The sequence below is a fragment of the Pelobates fuscus genome, chromosome 4 (assembly GCF_036172605.1).
Source record: "Pelobates fuscus isolate aPelFus1 chromosome 4, aPelFus1.pri, whole genome shotgun sequence".
NCBI lineage: Eukaryota > Metazoa > Chordata > Amphibia > Anura > Pelobatidae > Pelobates > Pelobates fuscus.
Genome location: NC_086320.1, coordinates 344,731,077 through 344,756,994, shown reverse-complemented (window position 1 = coordinate 344,756,994; position 25,918 = coordinate 344,731,077). Strand labels below are relative to the sequence as shown.

Genomic DNA, 25,918 nt, shown 5'->3' with positions numbered 1-25,918 from the left:
ATGTTCTTCATTTGATTAGAGTGTCCCCGTTAACACAATTTACTGATGATTTCAATGTGTTATTCAATGGTGTAGTTTCCATAGAAGCAAATGTTCCCCTTCAAGTAGATGTGTTAGCAGATAGTGCCCATTGAGTAGAGTAGTCAATTCTGACCAAAAGATTATTTTGAGTTAAAGGTCTTTGAAGGTGAATTGACATACATACATCATACACTATAAGAGCCAAAGTATTGGGAAACACCTTACATTTATTAAATTCAGATGTTTCAATCAGACCTGTTGCCACAAGTGTATAACATCAAGCACTAGGCAGTCTGCATTTACAAACATTTGTGGAAAAAGGGGTCATTCTGAAGAGCCCAGTGATTTCAAGCATGGTGATGTGATAGGATCCCACCTCTGCATTAAGTCAGTTCATGAAATATCATTCCTGCTAGATATTCCATGCTCAGCTGTAAGTGGTATTGGCAAGTGTAATAGCGGCAACTCAGCCATGAAATGGAAGTCCAAGTAATTTCACAGAACCGGGTCACCGAGTGCTGAGGTACGTGGTGCATAAAGTTGCCAACGCTCTGCTGATTCCATAGCTGAAGCATTCCAAGCTTGCTTCCACTGGCATTAATATCAGCACATAAATTGTGCGGCTGGAGTTTCATGGAATGGGCTTCCATGGCATACAGCTGCATGCAAGCCTTATATCACCAAGTAAACCACACTGTCACTGGACTCTAGAGCAGTAGAAATGTGTTCAATGGAGTGATGAAGCACGCTTGTCTGTTTGGCAGTCTGATGGTTGAGTATGGGTTTGGCAGATGCCTGGAGAACATTTCCTGCTTGACTGCATTGTGCCAACTGTAAAGTTTGGTGGAGGAGGGACAATGGTATGAGTATGTTTTTCAGAGTTTGGGCTAGGCCCTTTACGTCCAGTGAAGTGAAATCTTTTTTTTTTTTTTTTACATTCTTTATTTAGTAGTGCAGTGCATAACAAGAGAGGATGGCACAGACAGTCTACAAGAGTACATGCAGATGCATAAACGGCAAAACTTTGAGTACTGCACATTTTATGAGAATGATCAATTAAATCAGCTGAAACACAGCTCGATCAGTGGCAATCATGAGACAATATAGAATATAGCAGAGTGAATTCTGTAAATATAAGAGCGAAATACCACTGGGCAGCTTAACGGGGCAATTGCAGGTGAGCAGTAGGAGGATAAGGAAAAGATAAAGAAAAGAAACCCAGCAATAACATTTATCATAGACTAGATAACGATGGAGGTCAGCATTGCCAAATATAGGGAGCACTCGGTGTCTGCAAAGCAGGCCAGCTTATGAGGAGAGATACAATGTTGTCAGCCTACGAATTTTCATACTATTGCGCAGTCCATGTGGTGCCAGAGCAAAGCCTCTTCCCAGTCCCTGACCAAAGTAATTGCATAGACTTTGTTGTAACCCTCTAGTAGAGCCCCGGGAGCCTTTGTCTTCCCATCTGGGAGAATGCAGGCGGCCTGGTGAGGCGTGATCTCCGATGGTAACATGTGGCCTTCTGTTTCCACAGCTTTTGTAAAAGAGTTGGTCTCTGGATGGACCTTGGTGTAGGAGAAGGGCTTTTAATAGAAGGGACAGTTGCCTTATTAGTAGTGTGAACATCTTTGGGATGAACAGGAATAAAAGATTGCAATCCAGGTCTCCTCGTCCAACATCAGTGTCTGACCTCACAAATGCTCTACTGGATGAATGGGCAAAAATTCACACAGAAACAGTCGAGAATATTGTTGAAATCCTTTCCAGAAGATTGGAAGCTGTAGCTGCAAAGGGAGGACCAACCACATATTAATGTCCAAGTATTTAGAATGTGATATTATAAAAAGTTTATTTTGGTGTAAAGGAGAGGTGTCCAAATAATTTTGTCAATAAAATAAAATATTGGATGTGGCAATACCCAGTGACTATAACAACATCAGGAAGAAGGAACATGAGAAGATGGAGAAATACAAGAACTGAAAGAAGAGCTAGAAAGGATTGGGGAAGTGAAGACAGTAGTAGTCCCAGTTGTAATAGGAGCACTTGGGGCTGTGACTCCCAAGCTGGGCTAGAGGCTTCAACAGATTCCAGGTGGGACATCTGAGATCGCTCTGTAGAAGAGGGCAGTTCTAGAACAGCTAAGATACACCTCAGACTCCCTGCCACCCGAGAATGAGAAAGAAATGAGAAAAACAATAAAATTATATATATATATATATATATATATATATATATATATATATATATATATATATATATATACTGTAGATAGATAGATAGATAGATAGATGGTACAAGAGTGAATAAAATTAAAATAGCAACATATGTATATTTTATTATTGTGCTAATTTGTGCGTTCTCCCTTAATACTATCATTGTAAAATTTGGATAAAGCATTAATAACCACTTTTACTTTTAATATGTGTTTGAAATATTTTATCACTATCTCTGTCTTATTAGTTAAAGTGCCAATGCTATTTGCTTCTTTCAGAACTACAGTTATCAAACAGCCCTTAATCACTTCTACCGTTACGGGATATTTTGGACTAGGAATTTGGCAATAAAGATACATTAAGTCACTGGATAAAATGAATCAATGCAAAAGCAGTCAAATGGGGCATGAAGTAATCTCTGCTCTGCAGATTCTCAAGCTTGGAGAAACCATGCTAATATATTTTTTGCAAGAAAACTGAAACTAGCAATACAGCGATTCTTATATACATGTAGAGACAATCATCAACACCTCAGGGTAACTCTAAAACACCTGGAATATATACACCAAAACCAAAAATGGTGGTGTGGGATTGAAGTATGTGAAATATAAATAAAACACTAATTTCCTTCCGTATAGGATACACTATTGCAGTATAATCCCATAAGGACGGAGGCAGTGTAAAAGTTCTGAACCAAAACAAAACCTAGAAATTGGGCTATATGTTTGTGCAACCATAATTTACCTCTTTCATATTAAATGCACCAACACTTATTTTATATTATTTTGTGCAGATGAAATAGGGCTTTCATTTCACATAAAATATTATATATGAAACATAATTTAATACGAATAAAATCTGAAACAAATTTGAGAAATCAAGACATTTATTTTCTAAGTTCTGCATGGGATTTTAACTGTGAGCTTTATAATACTGTTAGCTTTTTGCAATAAGACACGCATATTTGTATGCTGTGATGTCTCCCAAGTACAACGATGCCCCCCCATGTACAGGGTTCATGGTGTTTTGGAAAGTTACAGGGTCAAATAAAGAGCTTGCCTATACCTATTTTTACATATTGAAATTGGCCAGATTGGTTGGCTGGTCCTTTGTTGCCTTTGAGACTGTATAGCAGCTCGGGAATTAAAATTACCCCTATCATGGCATACCATTTGCAAAAGTTGACAACCCAGGGTATTCAAAATGGGGTCTGTGCAGTCTTTTTTAGTAGCTTCTTAATCATAAACCCTTGCCAAAGTTAGTGTTCTTATTTGTTTGCATTTTTCACACAAAAACTGTACTTTCACTGATGATATCGATGTCATTATATGTTTTACTGCTCTAAAACACTCATATTTATGTTCAAATATGTCTCTTGTGTACCTGGAAATTTGACAAAGTGATTTTCTGTGCCTGTGTTGCCTTTGAGAGAGCATTTCCATCATTTTCAAAAGTAGGCAACCCAGAGTATTACTAATGGTATATTTTGAGATGTTTGGTCTAACCACTTTAGTGGTTATAGATTTATTTGTGCTTTTGTACACACATGACCTCACATGCATTTGCACAGGACATTTCATATTCCTGATATGGGTTAGTACAATAAAGCCTCTGTATTTTGATTTAACATTGTCTCACAAGTATAAGAGTACCCCCCATGTACTAATTTTCCAGGTTTGTTTGTTTTCTGAGGGGTAGAGGGGGGGTCGGTCACAGGGACAGATATATTAGAAAATCTGAGCCAATGTTGCCTTTGATAGAGTTTGGCGGCCTGGGTAATAACATTTACACCATTATATGTTGGATTTTCTCAAAAGCTCTACACAACATAAAGTGTGCACAGTCGTATCTCCTCACAAACATGGCTGAAAAATGCCATGTTTTTTTTATTCGGACAAATAAGAAGATACCACATTAAACAGTGAACAGTAAAACCTAAAAACAGCACCACCTGCTGAAGGGACAGTATACAAAACGTAATATATATATTGTTGCATCAGCATACATGAACACAATATTCTAAAATTAAGGCATTCCATTTTCAAAAGTAGGCAACCCAGAGTATTCCAAATGGAGCATTTTGAGATGTTTGGTCTAGCCACTTTATCGCAATTGCAGGCCCCATTTAGTGATTATACTTTTATTAATGCTTTTATATACACACAATACGAGTTCCCCTATGTACTGGTTTTTACGCTTTTTTTTAGGTCACAGGGCCAAATATATTAGATTCCATTTTCAACTTTAAATTTTACAAAGGGGTTTTCTGGGCCTATGTTGCATTTGAAACAGTATGGCAGCCCAGGAAAGACAGTTACCTCCATGATGGCATATTTATTTATTTATAAAATATTTTACCAGGATGGATACATTCAATTTTAAAAGTATGCAACCCAGGGTATTCCAAATGGCGTAATTTGAGTTGTTTAGTCTAGCCAATTAATCACAATTGCTAGCCCCAAATATTGGTCATATATTCATTTATGGGTTTTTTTAACAAACAGAAATTCAATTTTCACAGAAAATGTCATAATCCTTATATGAGTTAGTGCAATACAGCCTCAGCATTTGTATTACACATTGTCTCGCGAAAAGAGTAACCCCGTGAACAGGTTTCTCGGGTTTTTTTGGTAAGGCAAAGGGCCACATATATTTGATTGCCTTTTCAACTTAAAAAATTACAAAATGATTTTCTGGGCCAATGTTGCCCTTGAGAGAACATGACACCCTAAAAAATACCATGTCCCCATGATGGCATACCATTTTAACAAGTATTCTAAATGTAGTATTTTGAGTTGTTTGGTGTAGTCACTTTATAATGGCTGGGCTTAACGTAAGCAATGACAGGCCAAAAGTAAGGGTTATCCAGCAGTCAGAGTAATTGATCTAATAAGCCAATAAGTCAGCACAGGCAGCTAACAAAGAGTAATCATTACAAGCCGAGGTCAGAAATCCAAAATAATCAAACAAACTGCCAAGGTCCCATACAGACCTTGTGATTCAATAGTTCACCTGTGTTTAGTAGACTCTGAAACAATCTGTTATGCAGAGGGCAGGTGAAGATGGACAGGAATGGTAGTAATAACTGGAGTCCTTTTGGACTCATTTCTTACAGCAAACACAACACTTTCTCTGATGTGACTTTTTACAGTGTGTGGGGGATTTAAGAAGAAAAGTGCTTTCCACAAAGTCTTTGAACATCTTCTGATTCCAAAAGGAGGATTAGGGGACTGGGTAAATAAAATATCGGACAAAAGTTCCAACCAAAAAAATCAAGAAATTATTATAGCTTTCCTATGGCTAAATTTTTATACAGCACATAGACACTGACATTTGCAACCTGGCTTAAACAGATTGCAATTTTATCATACCAGGACCTACTTTTTCTGTACACCAGACAAGGCTGTATACATTGATCAGCCAAGGCTACCCCCTCTATATATTTGTTGTTGTCTACAATGCTCTTCATTTTTCCAGCTGCTCAGTTCTTTCTCTGACATACACTGGCACGGTTGTCGTGCCTTGTTGACAGCATGTATACATCCTTCTTATCTGTGAACCATAGGGCCAGCACCTAATCAAGGCAAAAAGCTGTCAGGGTTTGGGGTAAACCTCTGCATGTTTTATGCATTGTGTCACCTGCTAAGGTTTCATAACAAAGTTAATTTTTAAATAAATCATTACTGGTATAATTATTATGAACCCATAGATGACTGGCCACCCATTTGAGTGTGGTATGTAACCATCAGCTCGTCCTCACTCAGATATCAAACAACATTTTGGTCACGTGCCATTATAGAGAGAACCTATTCCATTTTCATAGCAGACTGATCCAATTCACAAGGGAAGTCAGTATCCGAAATGCAGGCAAGTTCGAGATATAAAGCAACTCCGGACAATCAGTTGTCTTTCTTTGGGCCTTAGCTGTGAAGTGTACAGTGAGCATGGGTCCACATCTAGATTACTCTTTTACCTTGGGGAGACACTAAGCAAATACATTGGGGCGATGACAAAGAGAAAAATATGAAGGAATATAAAAAGAAACAATGTGTATCCAGTCCTTATAATAAGCCCACCTTAACATAATACAGTTGTAAAACAAAACCAAGCTAGTATAAACATTGAACATAAACCAGCGTCCTGAAACACCAGTGATGATTAATTACACAGTCCTACATCAAGCTGTGTGGCATCTGTTGTCTGCTGTTGATGAAGACATGAGCATGACGGCAAAAGCACACAGGTGACAACTAATTTTTTACTGATCATCAGAATAAGGGTCAACGCTGGAACAGAGACAAGCCACAGGAGGGCACTGGACATTGCCAATGCTGAGAGATTGTAGGAAAGTAACCTGGGGATGGTGCCATGGACATAGGTAACATAGTAACAGTATGCTGATGCTGTAACACAGGACAGTTTTCATACATTTCTCAACAGAATCAAATGTTCCTCTTTTTGAAAGCGAGAGAATGAAAAACTGTCTGCATACAATTACACACAACAGCAATCAGGCTATCAATTACTTCCACATAGGCTATCAATTACATACGGTGAGATATACAGTAAGTCAGCTACAAATTTAGTACAAATTGAACAACGAGGAGAAAGAAAATATTAAAATATCCAAAGAGCCACAAGTCACCTCTCCCCAGTGTGAAACCTTACCAATATCAAGAAGAAGGAGTACAATATATAAATATAGTGAGTACTGTGGGTTTTGCCAGTGCTGAGCGGAGTTTTATATGAATGGAAATAGCTCAGTTCAGTAGTCAAAGCCAACTATTGAAAGCAGCCAAGTTATTTTAAAATTATAATACACTGCTCACTAGCACCTGCCCTCCAGCTTCTCCAGCGGCAAAAAATAATGTACTGCTCTGAAAGCTGCCACAAATTACCCTGAAATGCTTGGCTACGCGGATATTTCTTACCAACTAATATCACAAATTCTAGTTTCCATTGTTGTGTATTGAAAGTTACCATGCAGACAACGTAATATTGCTTTTAAGAAACGTTGATGATAAAAAAAAGTTCTGTCTAATCCAGTGTTCCCCAACCAAGTCCTCATTGACCACCAGCAGTCCAGATTGTGTCAGTATCTCCATTGGAATAAAACAGGGAAATACATAAATCCTGGACTGTTGGTGGTCCATGAGGACTGAGTTGGGGAAGTTGGTCTACTCAGTACTGCTTTGTGCTATTGATACTGCGTCACTCCTAAATATCCTGATAGACAACCACTAGAGGTGGAGTTAACCCTTCAAAGTTATTATTGCTGTTTATCAATAACTGCAATAATTACAATTGCAGGGTTAAACTGACAGGGACAGTGCACCCAGGCCACTTCAATGAACTGAAGTGGTTTGGGTGCCTATAGTGTCCATTGAAGTCCTCTCATTGTAACAGCAAATGCCATAACTCTTGGGGCCATGTTTCTCTGCCAGTTGCTGGTGTGGTATGCATGGTCTGCCTGAACCTTTTATTGCAACCTAGTGGTGTTGCTTAATCAATATGAAAACAAGCCTCTTTGGAGATTTACTAGAATAGATGCTATCAGTAAATGCAGATGTGAGTACTGTGCACAGTATTGGCTTTTGGTATTACTGATAGCTAATGGTTGCATTTTAACAGCCATGGAAAAGAACCACATGTAGACAAATAAGTAATAGAATTTCCATAAATACAGTATAGAAATCCTCAAAATATCTAATTCAACAAACTGACTGGGCAACAGACAATAAATCCCAAGTGAGAGAAAAAATGACAGAATATAATAAGAAAAACGTAAGGGAATGAGACATGAGGGTTTCATTAAATTTTGATTAGCTGAAATAAAACAGAATTGCAAAATGCTCCAACTTGTCTAAACTCACAGCTTGCCTGCTTTAGCCTAAATTCTACAGTTTACACTATGAGTTATGATATGGTATAAACCCAATAGCATTAAAATTGACTGGTGCTAAGAGTAAGTTTTTTTGAAAAAATAAAATATTCAAGGATAAAATAATTAGGCATGTTAGCAGGTTGTTGATCTAAAGAAAAATCTGATTGCAAATATGGAGCCAAGAAGGATTTTTCCCCCTTTTTGTGGCACAATTGGCTATTGATTCAGGCAGTTTTTGGGTTTTTTTTGCCTTCTTTTAGATCTATAGCATAAAAAGATGGGTTTAAAGGTTGAATTTGATGGACTTTTCAACCTAGATTACTATGTTAAAATGTAAACTGAGCACCAATTGTTAGGAATGATTTTCAGTTGGTAAAGTTATTTATTAACATACCGGATTCTTTGAATGGAATTCTGGATCACATATTTGCACATTTTAGTTCCGGCTAGTAACCTTGTAAAACTACAAACACAAGGACAGACTCTGCATGGGCTGCTCAGGGCAGGCGGGTATACAAACCAAACAGAGAAGCAGAAACCAATCCACTGGGGGTTCAAGAGATAATTAGTTCTGGTTTAGCATTCCTATGATGCCATATGCAGGACATGGTCCAAAATATATACTATTGATATTCTACACTACCCTATAATGGTTAAAAGAAATGAAATAGTGGACTTAACCCCTACCGCTTTATTTTTAGTGCTCTTGATAGATTAAACCATTAAACATTCATATATATTTTTTTAAACAGTAAGGAATGACTCAGATCCCAATCAATGAATTTTTTTACAACCTTGATAGAGGTTAAACTGTCATAAATTGTATCTTTGTTTTAGCTTCTACCACCACTGATAAAAAGGCTGTTTCATAAATCTACAACTATTTTGCATTCATTCACTACACTGTTAATTGCATTGAATGGATAACAAAACTGCAAAATTAAGACTAAAAAAAAAAATCCAATACTGACTATAACCAACTTTAAGAGTTGGATTAAAGGATCACTATAGTGTCAGGAAAACAAAGCGTTTTAAAGGGGATAAAACCCCTTCAGTTACTTACTTTAATTCAGCGCCTGGCTCCCTCGGCGCTGGTGACCTCTCCTTCGACTCCAACGTCAGTTCCCCCGTCCGACGTCAGTGGAGACGAATGCGCATGGACGCTCTGCACGATGGATGCAAAATTTGCATCCAGCATCGCAAATGCGCCTCTAGCGGCTGTCCGGAAGACAGCCACTAGAGGTTGGATTAACCCCAAATGTAAACATAGCAGTTTCTCTGAAACTGCTATGTTTACATCTGAAGGGTTAAAACCTGAGGGACCTGGCACGCATTGAGTTGAAGTGGTCTGGGTGACTATAGTGTCCCTTTAACGCTTGTAATTTGATTTTCTACTTGCTACAATCCGCTCTTTCTGAAGAATGCTTTGTGTTGATAGCCACAAATATTTGATTGTATGTTTAAAAGGACACTATAGTCAGCAGAACCACGACAGCTTAATGTAGTGGTTCTGGTGCCTATAGCCTGTCCCTGCAGGCTCAGCAATGTAAATGCTGCCTATTCAGAAAGGCAGTGTTTATATAATTGCCTATTAACACCTGTAAGGACAGTCATTGAGACGGCCACTAGATGGACTTCCTGGGTTAAATTCTGCAATGTTTGCAAGACCTACGTTCAGCGTCTCCATGTTCTGCATGGAGACCCTGAACCCTCCCCATAGAGATACATTGATTCCATTTAAAATTCTGTTGCACATAAAATATTTCCCTGTTATATTTTGTAAATACATAATTACACAACACACATGCTATTCATTCCATCGCAGTCAACTGGGGTGTTGCAGGGGTGCATACACTATAGTCAGCATACAGCTGTACACCCACTGCAGCCATAGAAAAAAAAAGGAAGCGAGGAATATAGACCAAGGGGGTGGAGCAAAGATGTAAGGCCTTTTTTTTTATGCCCTGCCTTTGCACATTTACAAGCAAGCATTTTGTATCCGATGACATATATCAAATATGTCCACATTTAACATGTGTGCCTGGAGCCTCTCTTTAAATAAAATAAATTTTTCCTTTATTTAGAGTCTGCATTTATCTATTTATTTCAGGCATGACACAAATGCGGCCCAAGTATCTGTATTATATAATTGCATCAGAACACTAGCTATTGTCAAAATAGCAACTGAACTGTACTAATAAATCCCACTGTCGGGTGTTTAAAATAGGGACATCATTCTTGCCCACAAAAAATATCCTATTATTCCTAATGTAAGGTACAGCAGCTGCTCATATTTTTTTTTTTTTTTTTTGCATGTCTCCACGGTGAACGTACAGCTATGTTGAGTCTAGGGATACATGCTTCAGTTACTGTAAAATGTGCAGAGGGAAGCAGTTTACCCGCCTACTGGCATGCTGGGGTCTTGCTATACTTAACCACAGAGACCGGCAATGACATGACGCAGCTGCTGTGATGTACCGTATTAGGAAATGCAAGGCAAAGAGAGGCAAACTCTCAGTGTGCAATCAACTCATTACCTCTTATTTCTCCTCCTTACTGCAGGTTTTCACAAAAGTGCCTTTATCAAAATAAATAAACTCAATAACAAATATCTACTATAAAATCTATTGGAACCCCCAAATGTAATTTTTACACGGTCTTGTTTTTTTTTTTTTTTTAATTTTCAGCCCTGGGAAGAGCGGATCGAACATCTGTTTCACGCAGTTAGACCTTTACAATGTCAAAGAGCTCCAGAACCCATAATTCACAGAGTATTTTACGCTACGCTGCCATAATCGGTTCTTAAACACTCACGAAATCACATCGCTCGGGATCATTGAAAGTTTAGGTGCCCAATACTGCAAGTCTTTGACCCTTCGCATGCCAGGTGGGGTTGAGCAATAAATGGATAAATAGAGGTTAAAATGAAAACACGTAACGCAGACCAACTAAAGCGAATATAAATTGTATAAAAACACAGCCGCAACATTCTATTAGAACATCATCATTTTCAATAAATAAATGGATTTTCTTTTTTAGATGAACTATTTCCAAGAACGATGTGAATGGCATAGGACACTTGAAAACTAGAGAAAGCAAAATGTATCCTTCCTGGTTTAATACATTGATATGATCATTGGATATGATCAATTCATCCAATATTAGGAGCATGTACGTACCCAGTGGTCATGGCAATGTTGTAGAAGGTGAGCCATGCTGTTGCCAAAGTACCAAGTGTTCTTTTCTTGGTGTTTTCCTTATCCTCCGCAGACCCTTCCTCCTCACTGGATGCCATGGCTTCACAGGCACAAGCTGCGGGTCAGACTGTAACTTGAATCACAGCTGACAGCTGGGGCTGACATATCTAAAATTTAGTGACACACTAGCCCTCCAATAATAAGGCTACAGGGAGGAGCGTTTGAATAGCTTTGTCTTCTCGTGCTTGGGATATCAGCGATTTGAAAGGAAACAGATAATAGGAATAAATGGAGCAGACACGCTTTATAACTCAGTGCCACTAATGATTCTTTAAACCTTTAAAGCAGGGATTCTGAAAGCAGTCGTAGAAAATTGTCCGTTTTCAAAATCGACTGAACTTCCAGTTGTTCTGATTCCCTGCAAACCACAGAGAAACACATCCTGAATTTTAAAAAGGAAAACTTTTTTTTTTTTAATGTGCGTTTTTCAAATCCAAACTTTACTAGATTTGGGCCTTAACATTCGAAAGAATCGCATTTCGGACAAAAATTGTCTGGTTCGTCCATTTGTCCGAATTCCAAATGGCACAGTGGAAGAATGAACTAATAAACAAATCACTCGAAATTTTAATTTTTGTTCGATTCGTTCATTAGATCATTAGTGTTAAATTAAAGGGACACTGTAGGCACCCAGACCACTTCAGCTAATTGAAATAGTCTGGGTGCTTTGACCCTTTTGCACTTAGTGCTGCAATGTAAAACATTGCAGTTCCAGAGAACTGCAATGTTAACCTTGCATCTCTAAGTCTGCTCTCTGTGGCTGTCTGACCACATCCAAATAGCCGAAATTCATCCGAATTTAAATTCAGACTGAAATGAATTGCACATGTCTAATGATTTCGCTGCTCACTCTCTGCCACCAATTCTCTCCAGCCCGTCTTTCTTTATTCTTATAGGATTATTCACTACATTGAGAAATGTTGGGAATTCAAAGTGAGAACCTTACATTTGAAATTAACCTTTAATTCATTTTAAATCCAACAATTCTCACTTTTGTCATTTTCTTTTCTTTTCCCTGTCTATTCATTAAACAGTGAGCTGAAATATCACTTGCAACATTTAGGCAAAACAGATATGTTATATAAAGTCACCATCTCAACTCTTTTTCAAAATGTTTTCAAATCACTGTCTAATGAATAGACGTCTTAGTGTCTAGTTGCCTCTTTAAGAGAGAGACAGGCCAAGACATTTAGTGGAAAATGTCTCTGAAAAAGAAATTTAGGAAACAGAAACAGACTGGGGAAAAAAAATGTATGGAGCAGAGATGGACAGGTGAGAAATGTAAGTAAAGGGGACAAACCGGCAAGGCAATTAGGGAAAGGATAGAGAGATTGTTGAGGTATTTAGGAAACAGACAGACTGGAAGACAGTTTAGGAGAGACACAGTGAGCAGACACTTAAAGGGACACTATAGTCACCAAAACAACTTGGGCTTAATGTAGCAGTTTGGTTGTATAGATCATGCCTCTGAAATATCACTGCTCAATTCACTGTCATTTAAGAGTTAAATCACTTTTGTTTCTGTTTATTCTGCCCTAGCCACACCTCCAATGGCTGTGACTGACACAGTCTGCGTGAAAACAAAATTCTTTACATCAATCAGATGTAACTTACTTTCAAAGTTTTTATCTCCTGCTCTGTAAATTGAACTATAATTTCCTACAGGTTGCTCCCTCAGAGCCTAGGAAGCTATTAACAGAGCAGAAGATGCATTATAAATTAAACATAGTGTGTAATAAAGAAAGTGTAAACATTAGATGACTCTTTACAGAAAGTGTTTAGGAAGGCTGTGTAAGTCACATGCAGGGAGGTGTGACCAGGGCTGCATAAACAAAGTAATTAAACTCATAAATGGCAGGTAATTGAGCAGTGAGACTGCATGGTCATGATCTATACACCAAAACTGCTTCATTAAGCTGTTGTGTTTCGTCAATATCTCCCTAATTTAGTATCCTCATATATTACAATCCCTTATACGGGTACCAAATTAGGGAACAAGCTACTATACAACTTAGTAGAACTTGGTACCCAAAAAGGGAGCTATATCTACAGCTCCCTCATTTAGTACCGTAAAATATGGCAACCCCACATAAGAGTACCACATATATTTAGGGAGTTATCTATTAAATAGCTGAAAGATCAAAATTAAGAGAATACAGTTTCTTAACTTTGATCTTTTAGCTGTTCAGTAGATATAGCTCCCTAATTTGATATCTGCATATTTAACAATACCAAAATAGAGGGCTAACTACTAAACCTTAGCTCTCTCCCTATGCAATTATGCATGCTTCTTTGTAAGCGTCACTGATAAGTGCTCTGTCTCTATACTGAACAGCATGAACTGAACAGCAAGTGGCAGTGTACAAGTTTGTGGGCTTTACAGTAGTGGGACACGCAATCTGTAAAATTTCCGTGAATATAAAACGTGTTTAAAACCCACAAACGATTAAATATAACCAGCAGATCTGGCAGAAGTCGGTGATAACATGATTAAATGAAAGATGTCAAAATTCTTGCAGATAAAGGGTTACTCTAATCCTTTTTTCCCTTCTCTGTTTTTCAATGTTTTCAATGTATACTACCTAAGTCACATGTGCCGGGGGTGTAACTAGCCCACCAGCACACAAGTGCAGATTACTCAAGCTAAAACACTGCGCATGCATACTCCTACCACCATGACCACTTCAAATCACTGTAGTGGTTATGATGATGAAAATATCCTGGGTGGTCTACTTTCTATAAATGTATCCTTTTGTGCAATAGTTTTGAACTTTGTAACTGCTGTTTAAGTTGATGTCTCAGCAGTCCAAATTTGACTCCTTGTCATAATTGTTCAATAATTTCCAAAATATTGTGGACACATTGAGCATTTTAGCAGTAAGGACTAACAAATTAAATTTTTTTTTATTAATGTATAATGACTGCTGTATTATCTCATCCTTGAATGACCAATATTTGTTTTTTTCTTGTTGCTACTTTCTTGTCCATACCTGAAAAAGAATTAATGTGTGAACAAGAAAAAAAATATTGGACCAGACACTGAATTATGGTGAATTAAAAAAAAAAAATCCAGTTTCCCTTTCCAATTAGTGAACCATTCCAAATGTTTGTATCACCAACAGCTGCTATTGTAATTTTAAATCTGCTATTAAGAATGGTCAGATAGTCCTTCCTCCGTATATAAAAGTCAATTGATCCTTGTTTATACACCTGTCATTCAGACATTTGTCGTTATGCAGCTGTGCCTGGCAATTGAGCTGCTGTCCATTCTCAGTATTCTCTTGCACCCTTTTTTTTGCTCTGGCAATTGATGGGGATCTATCTGTTGCTGTTTGTTTGTGAGAGATCCTTTAACCCCTTAAGGACGCTGGACGGAAAATTTCCGTCCAAAATGAAAATTAACCCCTGATTGCCACAATCGCTGCAATCGTGGGGTTAATCTTCCTGTAGTGTGTCTCCCTATCGGAGGCACACTACCATGGGCTGTTTCACTGATTCAGCCCACATGATCGCTCTGACCTGGAGTCAGAGTGATCACACGTGCTGCAGTGAAACCCGATCTGTTTCCCTGCAGCTCCGTGTGAGCTGTGAACTGCATAGAGACAGATCTGTGCTGATCTGTCTCTGGCTGTAAAAAAAAAACAGTTAGTTACAAAATCCCCCCCCCCTCACCTCTTTCAAATAAAATTTTACCCCTTCCCGGCCCTTTGATCACTGCCTGCAGTGATCAAAATACAGATCACAGTATTTCACTGTGATCTGATTTATTTATTTTTTTTAACCCCTGAGGGTTAACTTATTTTTTTTACTCCTCAGGGGTTAAATGTATTTAATTAATTCATTTAAATATTTTAAAATATTTATTTATTTAGCTAGGGTGGGTAGAAGTTAGTAGGGAAATTGGGGGATTTACGGTTAGGTTAGTTAGGGGTTAAAAGTAAAAAAAAAAAATTAAAAGTGAAAAAAAAACTTTTGAAAAGTTTACACAAAGTTTTAAAATAGTAAAATAAGTTGTTAAAAGCTAAATAAAACTTTGTAAAAGTTAAAAAAAACTTTAAACAAGTTAAAAATTTTTTTTCAAAAAAAGGGGGAAAATGCGTATTACCTCTACACTTGGTACAGGCTAGCGAAAAAATGATACCACGCTAAGGTTTCAAATATGCCTTTTGAAACACCCTGGGGTGTCTTCTTTAGGAAATAGTATGCCTTTGTGAAGTAATTGGAATACACAACCTATTAAAAAAATTCCAAAGTTGGGCATGGACCCAGCGTAAAAATTCTAACTTAAATGGCTGTGTCTCAAATGTGCCCCTTCAACGTTGTCATATACCTGGTAAAAGTACATACGGGGGTATTGCTGTACTCAGATGACATAGAGGAGCAACATATGATGTATTATACTGCTGTAGCACATATAAGGTTTGCACAATATATATTACAAACTCATTGAGTATGTCAAAAAGGCATAACAAATATTACCACTACACTTGGTATAAGCTAGCGGAAAAATTATTTCACGCTAAGGATCAAAACACGTCTTTTTAAATACCCTAGGGTGTCTTCTTTAAGAAATGGTATGCCTTTATGGGTTAGCTGGAATAATTAACCTACAAAAACACCTCCAAAGTGGGGTATGGACACAGCGTAAAAATGTTAAGTTTGAAAAAACTTAAATGGCTGTGTCTCAATGTGCCCCTTCAATGTCCGCATATACCTGGCAAAGGTAATTTTGGGGGTATTGCTGTGCTCAGACAACATAGCTGAGCAAGATAGGAAGTATTATATAGCCGTAGCACACATAAGGTTTGCAAAATATACAGTACAAACTCACTATGTGTGTCAAAAAAGCAGAAAAAATGCTTATTACCACTACACTTGGTACAAGCTAGCGGAAAAATTATTTCACGCTAAGGTTCAAAATACGTCTTTTAAAATACCCTAGGGTGTCGTCTTAAAGAAATGGTATGCCTTTATAGGGTAGCTGGAATATATAGCCCGCTAAAAAACTCTAAAGTGGGGTAACAACACAGCGTAAAAATTCAAAGTTTGAAAAAAACCCTGCAATGGCTGTGTCTGAAATGTGCCCCTTCAACGTCCACATATACCTGGCAAAGGTACATACGGGGGTATTGCTGTACTCAGACAACATAGATGAGCAACATATAAAGTATTCTAAAGCCGTAGCACACATAAGGTTTGCAAAATATACAGTACAAACTCACTGTGTGTCAAAAAGGCAGAAAAAAATGCTTATTACCACTACATTTGATACAAGCGAACGGAAAAATTATCCCACGCTAAGGTTCAAAATGTACCTTTTGAAATACCCTCGGGCGTCTTCTTTAAGAAATAGTATGCCTTTTGGGGTAGTTGGAAAAAGCAGCTTGCTTACATATTTAAAAATAGAATACGGACCCATTAAAACTCTCCATGTAAATTCACACTTAAAAACCTAAACTTGTCACGTCTCTTTCACAGCACTGTAACTTCACAAAATAGTGTCTAGGTCATACATTGGGCTTATTGTTTTACTCAGAAGAGGTAACTGAGCATACTTAGGGGGAATTTATGACATTGGCACTTATCAAATGTAAGAAATACCCAGCGAAAATGCAACATGTATGCAAAAAAATAAAAAAACTAATTCTCACCACAAAATTTGAAATAAATTGGTGAATAAATGGTGGCAAGTTAAGGTATAATATATGGCTAATAACATACCCTGGAGTGTCTGCTTTCTCAAATGGAAGGCCTTTGTGGGGTTATTTGAACAGTCAAATGGCTATAATGCCACAAAATCAGACATATGACCATCTATGAAAATTCCAACTATAGAAACTGAAATAGCATGGTCTCCTATATGGCATTGTAGCTTCACAGAATAGGGGCAAAGGTATACAATGGGGGTATCGTTTTACTCAGCAGATGTAGCTGAACACAATATGGGGTTCTGTACAGGGATAGCACACACTAGGTTTGCGAAATACACATTACAAAAACCTTGCAATGTCTGTATATGCCAAAATAGAGAAAAAATAACATTTAATCCAATATTTAGCAGAGATTGGCGGTGAAATGGCTACGCAAAAAGTGTCAAACTAACCTTAGATAAATAGCCTGTGATGTCTACTTTATATAAATATTTATTTTTGTGTGGCAATTTTGCTTCCTGTAATGGGTATTAAACTTCCAAGACAAACATACCAACTTCTAAAATTGTTTCACATTGAAATTTTATTTTAGACCTTGTAGTTTGTGACTTGTAACTTTCAAAATAAACTGAAATCCTACACATATTATGCATTTTGTAAATCAAGACACATAAATGAATTTATTTTGAATTACTTTTCCTAAGCTGGACATATTATACACACATTATTATTGCCAAAACTTGTTTTTTTCCCACATTATTTTGCATGTTTTTTGTAATAAATGAGAATTTATATATGTATATGTCACATCAAATTAAAGCCCTTTTTGCTGTTTAAAAAACGGTATATAATATGTGTTGGTACAGTAAATGAGAGAGATGCAAATTGCATTTGAACACAAACAGCAAAAAATGCAAAAATTGCTCCTTAAGGGTCCTTAGGGGTATGTCCAGCTTCTGAAGCTGTGTCCTTAAGGGGTTAACATTCACACAGTAGATACTTTTTCTGTGTCCGATGGGTTGACTAACTTAAAATACCTACTTATCTCAGCTACACAAACTTTTAATGTATTGTGTATCAATGTGTGAATATATGCAGATGTGTAAATGCATGCAGGGTTAAAAATAATGTTAGAAGTGTTAGATAGGTGTTTAGTGGTAAGAAGATTAAACGTTTTATAGTGGTTATGGTTGTGGTATAAGGTGTTTAAGATTATGGGGTGTAGGGGGCATGACTATGATCTCTCCTCTCCAAGACCCATAGCCTGAAATAGCTTCAGAACATGCATATTTCCAACATATGGGGCTAGCTTGCAAATCCCAAAGGACCCCCCTCGAATCCAAGGACGCAGGACAACCCACTTAGCTCCTTGATGAAGAGCTTCCTACACACGCCAGCGATTCTGGCCTCCCAATAAGACTTGCAACACATGGCGCCATCTTCACAAGGCGCCATCATCACAAGGGGAATTTCGAACTAGTGATGCCCCGAAAGGGTTCGCTGGCGAATAGTTCCTTGCGAACATAGCATGTTCGCGTTCGCCACGGATGGCGAACATATGCGATGTTCGGTCCGCCCCTATTCTTCATAATTGAGTAAACTTTGACCCTGTACCTCACAGTCAGCAGACACATTCCAGCCAATCAGCAGCAGATCCTCCTTCCCAGACCCTCCCACCTCCTAGACAGCATACAAGTAACCTATGTTTATTATACATTATCCCTCCCATAGCCAGTAACCTGTGTTTATTATACCTTATCCCCCCACAACCAGTAACCCGTGTTTATTATACATTATCCCCCACAACCAGTAACCTGTGTTTATTATACATTATCCCCCCACAACCAGTAACCTGTGTTTATTATACATTATCCTCCCATAGCCAGTAACCTGTGTTTATTATACATTATCCCCCCATGGCCAGTAACCTGTGTTTATTATACATTACCCCCCATAGCCAGTAACCTGTGTTTATTATACATTATCCCTCCCATAGCCAGTAACCTGTGGCCAGAAAGAGTCCCTGTGGGTTTTAAAATTCACCTGCCTATTGAAGTCTATGGCGGTTCGCCCGTTCGCGAACATTTGTGGAAATTCGCGTTCGCCGTTCACGAACCGAAAATTTTATGTTCGCGACATCACTATTCAGAACCCATCTGGAAGACCTCGACAACCGAGGACGGAAGCATTATATCAGGATAAGGAGGCTTGGTAAGTATCCTGGCTCAGAAGTCCTTAAACTTACTTTAAACACTCTGTTGAACCCCGATCCGAATAGACAGGACTCATCGAGCATTATGACCGATACACTCTATCACCTCTTCACCGAGAGACATTTGTAACAGAACCCTACTTTTTGCCTGGGAATACTTATTGCTAACTGGCCCTTTAACAATACAGCAACAGAGACTATGGATACAATGGAATATGCTTACCTGGTTCATGTGGATTATTTTTATCACAGTTCGGGACTTTTACCAGCATCCGTCTATTTATGCAACCCATACGGTAGAGACTCAGCATGCATAAATACAAATAAAAACTACCGAACACCGGACCACCCTGCTATTCAATTATGTGGTATTTTACCTCCCAGATCGGCACATACCATCCATATGAGAAATGCACGAACTCTTTGTTTCAGTTCCTGGGTGGCCGCCATTTCTGGACTTTTACACGTGTTCGCGGTCACCTTAGTTCACGAACAGCAGTGATTTGCCGTCGAGTGTCTGTAACTAAAATCGGACACTCGAGTAGGCGAACACCGCTGAGACCTCCATAACACCTTAATTGGTGTTGAAACTACCGACCGCCCTGCCGTTCGGTAGATAGACTATACCACATACAGGGATTCTAGCGACCATCAAGTTATTCACGAATGGCAAGGTTTTCGTGACTTATCACCGCACGAACGAGGACCGACCGCAAGGCCAAAACTTATGGAACTATTTTTGGCTAGTGTGCCTGTGTGGTCGGTCATCACTTTAAAGCCCCATAACTCCCGAACCCCTTAACCGAATGGGATGATTTTTAAATATGTTGTTCCCCCAGACTAGGGCTATCTGGGGATACTGAATTTATGAATGTACCCCAAGTATTTGGGGTACATCCTGAAGTGGAAATCAATCAATAAATTGATTATTTTGTGTATCTGCCCCTGGCCAAATTAAAGAAACAGTGCGTGCATGCTCCCTGAAGTAATTCACACCAGACACAAGTTTCAGGTTAATGAAGAACTTGAGGAATGTTTATTCAGAGGGGCAGGCGACCCCTTATAAAGCACAATTACATCATAAGCATTGTCAGAGATAACATAGAATTATAAATCAGTAATTGGTTAAGTGTTAAGTAGTTCATTCAAAGCACGTCCTACTGGGTGTGCCATCTTATGTCATTACTGTCGTCATGAAGTTCTCCCCCGGATTCCAGCACCATCTTGGAAATGAGAATGTTTGGTCGATGGGTGGGGTACTCCTGAGTGACATCTAGTGGTAATTTTAGTAATTTAATGAATAATACTGATTATAACTAAATGGAGTAAATAGGCATTTCACTAACTAAAATTAGGGTAACATTTCATTTCCACAACAGTCCCCCCTTAAAATGACTATTTACTAAAAAGACAACTACAGTAAGCATTCACAAATCTAAAACAAGCCATAAAACAGACAAGGAGAGCAAGGAAAATGAACATATAGAAGACAGCCACGCCTATCTGGGTTAGAACCTTTTGCTAGCCATTCATCCATCAAACCATCTACCCCATGAATTAATGGTTTCTTAAATCCTTTTAATTCTTCAGAGGGGCACCCTAGCTTCTCTATTGTCAAGGTTATGTTACCATATGAACCTGTGGCATCTTGAATGTAGGTACAACATGTCATAGTATCTGGGAGTATCTTACATACTCCTCCTTTCTTCGCCAAATAAATCGTGTCTAAGGCCATCTGGGCTGTGTCTTGTAAGAGTTAAGCCAGCTCTTGTAAGGCATCTCTAGTATAATTAACAAAGCGCTGTTGGATGTAATAAATATAGTAAATGCAAATAAAAATATCATTAGCAGTGATGGTTGGGGAAATGGACTTAAACTTTGTCTTTTACTGTGAAATCATCTGGTACCCCCCCTTGGCACACCTATGGCATCAATATATATGTGTGGGTCAAACTTTCCTTTACAGGGGTGCTCCTTTTTGTCCTGAAGCATGAATGTGGTATGTCAAGAGTACCTTGTCATGTATTATGTGTATGGACATAATAACCTTGGCTAGGGCACATTTACTTATTCATCACAGTATGGAACCTGTCCCATGCTACGTCAATGTAGGTGGATTTAGATCATTTAGTCAATATTAATATCACCACAAACTCAAGATGGGCAGATAATCCTGAAGAAGCTTGGCGTCTGAATCTCTTTAGCTTCACGAGGTCTCCTTTTGGGGTCCTCGGCTTTCCATCGATGGCAGGTGGTCAGGCGTTATTATGGCCATCAAAACACCTACTTGTTGATATCTTTTTTTTTTCTTCTAACAAGTAACCTTTCCTTTAGAGTCAAAGGTTTGTCAAGATCAACAAATACCTTTCCTTTAGAGTCAAAGGTTTGTCAAGATCAACAAATGTTACTTCCCATGTTGCAGGGAGAGTCTTAAATCTGGAATGGTGAATCCACTGAGTGATCTCTGCAACTTTTACGATGCATTACTGGGTATATGGTCTTGGTTGTCACATTGATGACCGGCTAGGCCTCTGGCCATCCTGACAAAATGTCTTTTATAACTATTGCATATTTGAACCGGCAACTCTTTGGCACCTGGATATAGTCAATTGGATTCTTGAAAGGGATAGTGAGAATTAGCTAGATGCTTAGGATTCTCCTCCTTTTCTGCCTGAGCTGTCCTTGGCACAAATGACACAGGATCGTCAGTAACTGTTTATCAGAGGAGTAATTCTAGGTGCTTCAGAGTATTTATAGATCAAAGAGTTCATGAGGGTATTGGATAGGTATAAAGCTCCATGGGCCCACTGGACCACTGCCCAGTACATGTTTTTGGGTAAACAGAACTTGAGAGTGTTGGAGTACAGCCCGTCTTTAAGGGTTGCCCCTTTCTGTTTCCAGCTTTGTATTTCTTCAGGGTCAGCAGCTGCTTGTTATTCCTTCAGGAGCTTGAGATCTGTGGATAGGATCTACATGGTGAATATAGAAGTTTCTTCAGCGGACACTCTTCTGTCCACTTCCCTTGGTGCACTTGCGGCTTGTTTGGCAGCTTGGTCGGCTGAGTAGTGCTTCTTCTAAATTCAGTTTTCCGTGGGCCTTCACCTTCAGTATGGCCACTTCTTCAGAAGGAGTAGGGCATCCACCAACTTCTTAATAGCTGTGCTATGCTTAACTGGCGTGCCAGTCGCTGTGTGAAATCTTCTTGTCTTCCAGATTGATCCGAAATCATGTGCCACACCCAGGGCATATCTTGAGTCAGTGTAGATATTAGCACGTCTTCCTTCAGACATTTTGCATGCCACTGAGAAGGCTGTCAATTCAGCGTCTTGAGCAGATGTGGGTGAGGAAAGTGAAGATGCTTGACGTACCTGATCTTCTGTAGCAACAGCACATCCAGTATGGTACCTTCCCTTTTCATCCGCAAATATAGAGCTATCCACAAACAGAGTGGAGTCAGGATCTGGCAAAGCTACTGCATGCACTGTTGAGAGCTGTCTTGTTTCCTCTTTCATCTGTTCAAAGCAACCATGAGGAGCAGTAGGAGAGGTATCCTCACCTATTTCTGTGTGAGATTGAGGGTATCTGCCTTTCCATTCACAGTTCTCTTGCTGACCCCCCTCTATAGAGAGCTGATATTGATTTTTAGTGTTCCATGTTTTGTATTGTTTTTTTCCTAATGAGCCAAGTTCCTTTCATGAGATTTCTGGGGACTTAGTGAAGAAAACATGAGGGACAGGACCGCACTATTTCCTTGAGAGTGCCCAAAATAGGTCTGTCATGATGAGGCGTACCTCCACCATTCTGAATAATTCTTTTTCGTAGTGTGGATCTGGTCCTGGATGTCAGGGTCTATGTCAAGACTGTACCAATAGTGTGGTATTCCCCCCTGGGAAGTGGCAGAAGAGTGGCCGGAGTAACATTTCTTCGTTGTCAGGTAGAGGCAGAGTTGTCTGTGGCCGGAAATGTCTTAGAAAGGTAAGGTGCTAGAGAATAGAATAAATATCATGAGGAGCAACAATCATAAGCTTGTGTCCAAACATAAAGTTCTATTATTCAGGAGTTTGCATGCTGTAAAGATTGCCCACAGGCAGCAGGGGCCTCCTTTTGCCACAGGGTGCAGCTGAAAGGAGTAGAGTTAATAGGACGCTGGCAGGAACCAAGAGATAGTGTGAACACCCCAGAGGCATGATTCAGTCTGTCAGGGGCAAACAGTTTAAAAGGTGTCTGGTCATTGAGGAGGCCCAGAGTAGGGGCTGAGGGGGAACAAGTTGCAAAACACAGAAGTCGTAATAAACTTCATGGGACAAGGAAAAAGCTCAGTCTTTTGAATAAAGGTACAGTCTTTGGGGGATTATACAGATAAAGTCCTCAGGTAACAAGGCAATTCAGTAGGAGATGAGGAAGCTCTAGGTGAGGTGAGGGTGCCATGGGAAAAACAATGTCCTAAGGGCCGGCACCATGGTAGAATCCTTGACTTAAGTACAATAGGAATGTCCAGGACAGCTTTATTTAAAGTCTTGTAATTTTATGAGTCATCTAAGCAAAATTCCGCATGACAGGGAACAGCTATGTATAGCAGGGAGAAACACAGGGGCCCAGTGCACCGGTTGACACCAGAACAGGGCCTGTAGAACTCAAAAGCAATAGAAACATAGAAACATAGAAAGTTACGGTAGATAAGAACCATTTGGCACATCCAGTCTGCCCAATTTTCTAAATACTTACATTAATCTCTGGCCTTATCTTATAGTTAGGATAGCCAAATGCCTATCTCACGCATGCTTAAATTCCTTTACTGTGTTAACCTCTACCACTTCAGCTGGAAGGCTATTCCATGCATCCAATACTCTCGCAGTAAAGTAATACTTCCTGATATGTCCTCTTGTTGTGGTAGTTTTTCTTCTTTGAAATATAATCTCATTCTTTACTGTGTTGATTCCCTTTATGTATGTAAATGTTTCTATCATATCCCCCCTGTCTCGTCTTTCCTCCAAGCTATACATGTTAAGATCCTTTAACCTTTCCTCGTAAGTTTTATCCTGCAATCCATGAACCAGTTTAGTAGCCCTTCTCGGAACTCTCTCTCTAAGATATGCATATCCTTCTGAAGATACAGTCTCCAGTATTGTGTACAATACTCCAAGGGAGATCTCACCAGTGTACTGTACAATGGCATAAGCACTTCCCTCTTTCTACTGCTAATATCTCTCCCTATACAACCAAGCATTCTGCTAGCGTTTCCTGCTGCTTTATTACATTGTCTGCCTACCTTTAAGTCATCAGAAATAATTACCCCTAAATCCCTTTCCTCAGATGTTGAGGTTAGGACTCTATCAAATATCAATACATACGCTTTTCCATGTGGAGCAGAGGGCTGAAGTATCAGCAGCAGAGAGTGGTGCAGACTTTTGAATCTGGCCATTTGGCGTAACAGTGATAGCGGCATGCAACCGGTTGGAAGACATCTGCACCTAGTAAATTGGTTAAACATTTGGTTAGCAGGCCACTCCAAAGAGTGTCATCTACACCTATACAGGAGACAACATAATTAGGTAGAAATGAGGAGGCAGGTAGGATTCTCTTCCGCTATGGAGGCCGCAAATAGCCCATTTACAACAACTACTAACTGACCCTATGCTTTCCCTATAGGAAAATAATAAAAGGCTAACTGTAGCGTTACTTACCTTATCCGGGGGCCGGCCGCGGTCCTCTCTTCAAGCCACGTGCGGTCCTGCGGCTGCACGAGCCGCGTGCGGCTCATCCGACTCTCCTAACAGGAAGGCGGGCAGTGACCGCGAGATGCGGTCACGTGTCCCGCCTGAATCTAAGAGCACGCCGCGAGTCTCGGGCGCGCTCTTAAAGAGACAGTGGGAGCCTAAATTGCAAAAAGGCTCCCATTGGCCCCTGTCATGCCACTCACCCCATACACTTAACTTTTGGGGGTGTGGAAGTGACAGGAGCCAATCACATTAGTTTGGAAGCTACTTATACTTACCCTTTTCCCTTAGTTCCTTGCCCTATCGTGGTTTCTGTTTCAGTTCCCTTTAGCGCTTGTTGTGTTCAGTTGTGTTCCTCCGTATTTGACCTTGGCTTTGTATTCTGACTTCTTTTCGCTTTATCCTTGTCTGTTCTGTTTGCCGGCTTGCTGATTCCTGTGTACCAGACCCCGGCTAGTTCTCGTTTACGCTGTCTCTTTGTGCCCTTGACCTCGGATCGTTCCTGACTCTGTACTTCTCCTATATACGTCGAGTCCGCCCATTCTAAGGTCCGGTAGAAGTATCTCTCCTCTGTGCTGTCTTCTGTTTAGCTGGATCCTGCGTGTAGGGGTATATTCTCATTACATTACGATAGGGCCATGGACCCCGCAGATTTAGCTCAACAGATGGCGTCCCATGAGGCTAGATTTGTAGAGCAGGATCACCGAATGGATCAGATAGCCCAGGCTCTCCAGACGCTCTTAGCTAGAACCATTCCAGCAACCACACCTAACCCTCCTACACCCCTTCTTCCTGAAGTATCTACTTTGCCTAATACTTCGGCCCATTTAACACCTCCTCCTAGGTATGGAGGGGACTCTAAGACATGCAGAGGGTTCATTAACCAAATAGAATTCCACTTTGACATGTATCCGCGTTCATTTCCCACAGAGAGGTCTAAAGTTGGGTTCTTTATGCACC

The 25,918-nt window shown here is 39.4% G+C and overlaps 1 protein-coding gene across 1 annotated transcript in view; it reads right to left on the bottom strand.

Annotated features, from left to right (window-relative positions):
* HACD1 (3-hydroxyacyl-CoA dehydratase 1) overlaps nucleotides 1–11,464 on the bottom strand; it is a 38,184-nt gene extending 26,720 nt beyond the window's left edge. Inside the window, exon 1 of the mRNA XM_063450777.1 lies at nucleotides 11,301–11,464. Coding sequence (XP_063306847.1) covers nucleotides 11,301–11,416 — 116 coding nt within the window. The 5' untranslated portion in view covers nucleotides 11,417–11,464. The remainder of the gene's footprint in view (nucleotides 1–11,300) is intronic.
* Between the last annotated feature and the right edge of the window lie 14,454 nt (nucleotides 11,465–25,918).